At 56.3% G+C, this 4643-nt stretch overlaps 1 protein-coding gene across 2 annotated transcripts; it reads left to right on the top strand.

Annotated features, from left to right (window-relative positions):
• Nucleotides 1-937: 937 nt before the first annotated feature.
• On the top strand, nucleotides 938-3121 carry LOC131083401 (histone H2A.Z). 2 transcript variants are annotated; one of them, XM_058024072.1, is made up of 5 exons: nucleotides 938-1082; nucleotides 1429-1506; nucleotides 1876-1989; nucleotides 2448-2577; nucleotides 2728-3121. In XM_058024072.1, exons 1-5 carry the CDS (start codon nucleotides 1080-1082, stop codon nucleotides 2787-2789), a joined length of 387 nt encoding a protein of 128 aa, XP_057880055.1. In that variant the 5' UTR covers nucleotides 938-1079; the 3' UTR covers nucleotides 2790-3121. The 2 variants fall into 2 exon arrangements, with proteins under 2 accessions (XP_057880055.1, XP_057880053.1); XM_058024070.1 differs by lacking the exon at nucleotides 938-1082 and having other exon boundaries at nucleotides 1381-1506.
• The last annotated feature ends 1522 nt before the right edge of the window (nucleotides 3122-4643 follow it).

The following is a 4643-nucleotide window of genomic DNA, read 5'->3' as shown; positions in this document are numbered from 1 at the left end:
TGTTCTGGAAGAGCACAGCGAATTGTTACTTTTTTGAAGCTGAAAATACAGGATTAACCAAGAACACCCTCAGCCGAGCTCTGAGGTTCAATGGTAACATACTGAAAACAGCACCTCGAAAAAATAAGTGGGTTAATGGCTTCATTTTAGGGAAATACAGCCAGGGATTCAAAGTGCCCAAGGTAAGGAAATTTGCACTACGTTAATTGTTACACTTGGAACAGAAAGGATGATAAACTGCTTTTAACTGCAGTTTGTGAAATAGCCGGTGACACAAAGGGATCTAAGGCTGGGTGGCCCTAGGTATTAGAGATAAAAAATAAAAATCAGAACACGTGTGTAGTCATTGGCACTTCTCCAGAACCGCAATTTTGAGAAGTTGATGGGGGAGCTTTATTTGACGCCCCTGAGCAGCCTCGTGTCCTCGCTAAGGCAGTGTAATAGCTGCTCATCCCAAACCCGCGCATGATCTCCTCCAGGCTGCTCCTGAGGCGCTTTGCACACAAAGCCAATTAACTCCATTGTGGAAAGAAAGCTTCGCGGGCAGCGCGGCGGCTCTGGAGCCATCTGAGCACAGAGGCTCGGCTCGGAGCGGGACCCGCCGATACAGAGCCCCGCGAAAATGAGTGGAGTGACTGTAGGCAGGGTCTCTCTCGCTGGTGACCCCACGGAGCGCCAGCCCCAGAGCAGGCCGCCGGCGCCGAGCCGAAGGGAGCCCCACACCGCGGGCGACATGACCGAGACATCCCCCCCCGCGTTCCCCCCCCCCCCGCTGTCTCTGGCCGGGGAGGCGGGGCCTCTCCCGCCCCCCGCGTCGCGCGCCCGGCCCCGCCCCACCTCACCATTGGTTGTCGCTGGGGCAGAGCGGCCGCCCCGCCCGCGGCCATTGGCTGGCGGCGCGGCCGGGGTTCCCGGATGCGGCCGAGCGGTGCGGATATAAAGGGCCGGGGGAAGGCGGGAGTGGGCGCAGTTTGAATCGCGGCGGGTCGGGATAGGTCGGTGCTGTCGCCCGGGCTCGGTGCGTGCAGGACGCTCTCTGCTTCAGCCTTCCCCTGCGCGGCACTGCGCTCCGGTTCGCTATGGTGAGGAAGCGCGAGGGCGCTCGAGGGGCGGGTGGCGGCGGCCGCCGGGGCCGGGCGGGTTCCGTGCTGCTGAGGGGGGGGGGGGAAACGCGCGCGGGCTCGGTGGGGGGAGGGCGGGGGCGGCTGGGGGTATGGTCGCACGCGCTGTGGTGCCCCGGGAACGGGGAGCGGGGGCCGCGCATGCGCGCAGGGAGCGGCCTGTGCCGCGCGGTGCGGCGGGTGGCGCGCACGCGCCTCGCAGCCGCGCGGGTGGCTCTGCGCGGGGACGGGGGGGTGGGGTGGTGGAGGCGTGGGGCGCATGCGCGGTGGGAGACGTCAGCGTCTGCTCTTCTCTTGGCATTGCCAGGCTGGTGGGAAAGCTGGGAAGGACTCCGGGAAGACCAAGACCAAAGCAGTGTCCCGTTCCCAACGGGCTGGATTGCAGGTGAGCAGGGGCTGAAGTGTGCATGAGTGAAAGTCAGGCGGACCTTCAGTCTGTTGGTTTGTTTGTGCAGTGTGAAACCTTCACACTCTGTTGTCTGGAACGATGTAAGGATCATGAACCAGACATTAGCACACCCGGCCGGTTTTAGACCTTTGCATATCTATACAGGGAGGAAAGCAGTTCCCTTGTGGCCATTGCTGGGAATCGTGAAAGTTGCTGATGTGAGTTTGGCATGCAGTCTCTTAACTGGATTCTCAAGTTCTGAAATGCAGCCCGTGCTTCTGCCGCTGGGATTTTGCTGCCCACAGTGTGGTTTTGTGCAGAGCCTTTCTGTCGTAACAGCCTGTTCACGCTTCCATTATTCTGCAGTTCCCTGTTGGCCGCATCCATCGGCACCTGAAGTCCAGGACAACCAGCCACGGGCGTGTAGGAGCCACAGCTGCTGTGTATAGTGCTGCAATCTTGGAGTACCTGACAGCTGAGGTAAAATGCCTGCAAGGCTGTCAGCAAGTTGGTCAGTCCCCAAAAGGTGTAACGACCAGTGCCCACTGTATTTGACAGTTTGGACTGGGTTGTGAACTCTTCATGTGCTTCGAGACACTTTTAAAGTGTCTCAAAGAGCAAAAAATCATGAAATATCACTCCTCTGCATTTTAAGCAGATCCTGCAGTGTGCCTTGTAGGAAAAATGCAGTATTGAAATAACTTTGAGAATGGGCCATTACAGCATGTCATATCTGCTGTAGAACACTTAATCTGTCATTGGGAAAACTAAATGCAGAGCTCCAAAGGAGGAACCCCTTGAAAACAGACATTGTTTGCTGTCTTGTCTCTGTATTTGGAGCAGAGAATTGAGCAGCTAACTGTGCTGTTGGTATCACTAACAGTGTGCTGTTGGTCTCACTTGATTGTGTAACTGTTGAAAAAATGGCCTTGTTTCAGGTCCTTGAGCTGGCGGGAAATGCATCCAAAGACTTGAAGGTGAAACGTATCACTCCCCGTCACCTGCAGCTTGCCATTAGAGGAGATGAAGAGCTGGATTCTCTGATCAAGGCAACAATTGCTGGTGGTGGTATGTCAGTGCTTCCTGTTTATGGGTGCTTGGGTGGCATGAACTGTCACAGACTTGAAGTTAGTTAGTGTTGTCATTTTATTTGAAGCATGAAGTTTAGGAAAATTGTTGAAGAAAAATAGCATGGTCTTAACTGTTGTTCTTTTTTAGGTGTAATACCACACATCCACAAGTCCCTCATTGGCAAGAAAGGACAGCAGAAGACTGTCTAAAGGATACCAGGATTCCTTGTTATCTCAGGACTCGAAGTACTTAATTTGTCCAGTGTTGGTGATTCCAGTGGACTGTATCTGTGAAACACAATTTTGCCTTTTTTTAACTTTGAGAAGCTAAAGCTCCCTTGAGCTTTCTAACAAACCAAATTTCTGCGTTGAAGTCTTAACCATATTTAAGTGTTACCATGGCTTCAAAGAAGCTATTGTGTTTGTAGTGGATTGTAATTGAGCCGACTGTTTCTAGATTGGTTTAAGTAAAGGAAATGTTTGGTTTTGTACAGACTTTTCATCTACTAGAGTGGAAATACTCAATAAATGTTATGTCAGGACTGATTTGTCTCTTTGTCATTAACTGGAAAGTCTGGTCTCCACTGTGCAGCTCTTGAAGTTGTTCCAAGAGCATGTAACTGAAATCCCTTCCTGCTGGGCTTGGGGCATCTTGAAATGCAGCCTAAGAATACGGTATTCGTTAAATACCATGTAGGGAAAGGGCACAGGGCTTTGTCCTGTAAAGTTACACTCTTCCTACTGAACCTGCTGTGTCCTGTGCTGAAATTGCCTTTAGCAGGGCTGATGTTATTTAAGGCCAGTTTTACTCAGTGTCAGCCTTCACAGGGGGAGAGGGTCTGTCATGCAGGAGTGTAAGATAAGCTGAAGAGATGTTGAAATTCCATGCTTCACATAATTTTGTGTCAGGGCCTCTCTTAACTGTTTCAGCTTGCAAAAGCTTTGGACAGACATCCATGAAAACAGGAACTATACTGCAGCACCCTTTAAATTGTGCCATGCAGTAGAGTCCTCAGTAGCAGTGGATTACAGGGGGGTCTGGGCACACCTTCAGCTGTCCCCCACTCTGCTAGTTCATTTCATAGAGCACAGCCCTGCCTGTTGTGGTAAGGGAAAACGTCCTTTTGTTAAGGCAGAGGGAATGGTTACTGCGTGCAGTTGGGGGTAGCAAGCTCTCTGCCTTCCAGAGCTGCAGTCACAGTGAAATACTGCAAATAGACTTGGTTCTGCTGAGAGCAGGCTCTCGTGTTTCCCTAAGCTCTTGGAGGCAGTAATCTCTGCTGCAGCACTGTGGCTGGGAGGCGGTGACCTAGATCGGAGACGCCGGTGAGACCTGTGCTAGCTGCGCTCCTCTGGCGCTGCGCTGCTTCCCCGGACCAGCACCCTCCTTGGCGGCACAGCACTCCTTGCGGGCTGGGACTGTTGTCGCTAATTACAGTCAGCCGCTAATGAGCACCGTCAGGCAGAGTCGGGCACGGGGAGCGGTGGCACCGTGCGGGCCTGCAGTGCTGCGCGCACGGTACTTTTCCATCGCAGCCGGCTCCCCCGCGGGGCCGGCCGTGAGGGCGGCTGCGCTCCCGGCCGGGCAGATCCCAGCGCTCCCAGCCCTTCCAGCCGCTCCAGGCCGGGCAGATCCCAGCCGCTCCCGGCCCTTCCAGCCGCTCCAGGCCGGGCAGATCCCAGCGCTCCCGGCCCTTCCAGCCGCTCCCGGCCGGGCAGATCCCAGCGCTCCCGGCCCTTCCAGCCGCTCCCGGCCGGGCAGATCCCAGCGCTCCCGGCCCTTCCAGCCGCTCCAGGCCGGGCAGATCCCAGCGCTCCCGGCCCTTCCAGCCGCTCCAGGCCGGGCAGATCCCAGCGCTCCCAGCCCTTCCAGCCGCTCCCGGCCCTTCCAGCCGCTCCCGGCCGGGCAGATCCCAGCGCTCCCGGCCCTTCCAGCCGCTCCAGGCCGGGCAGCGGCGGAGCCCCGGGCAGGGGGGTGGGGCGGCGCATGCGCGGCGGGGCCCGGAAGGGGCGGCCGGGCTGGCGCCGGTGCGAGCGCCGCGCTGGGGCTGCGGCAGCGCCGGG

This window comes from Melospiza georgiana, chromosome 5, assembly GCF_028018845.1.
Source record: "Melospiza georgiana isolate bMelGeo1 chromosome 5, bMelGeo1.pri, whole genome shotgun sequence".
NCBI classification, from domain to species: domain Eukaryota; kingdom Metazoa; phylum Chordata; class Aves; order Passeriformes; family Passerellidae; genus Melospiza; species Melospiza georgiana.
This window is presented reverse-complemented; position numbering and strand designations above follow the sequence as displayed.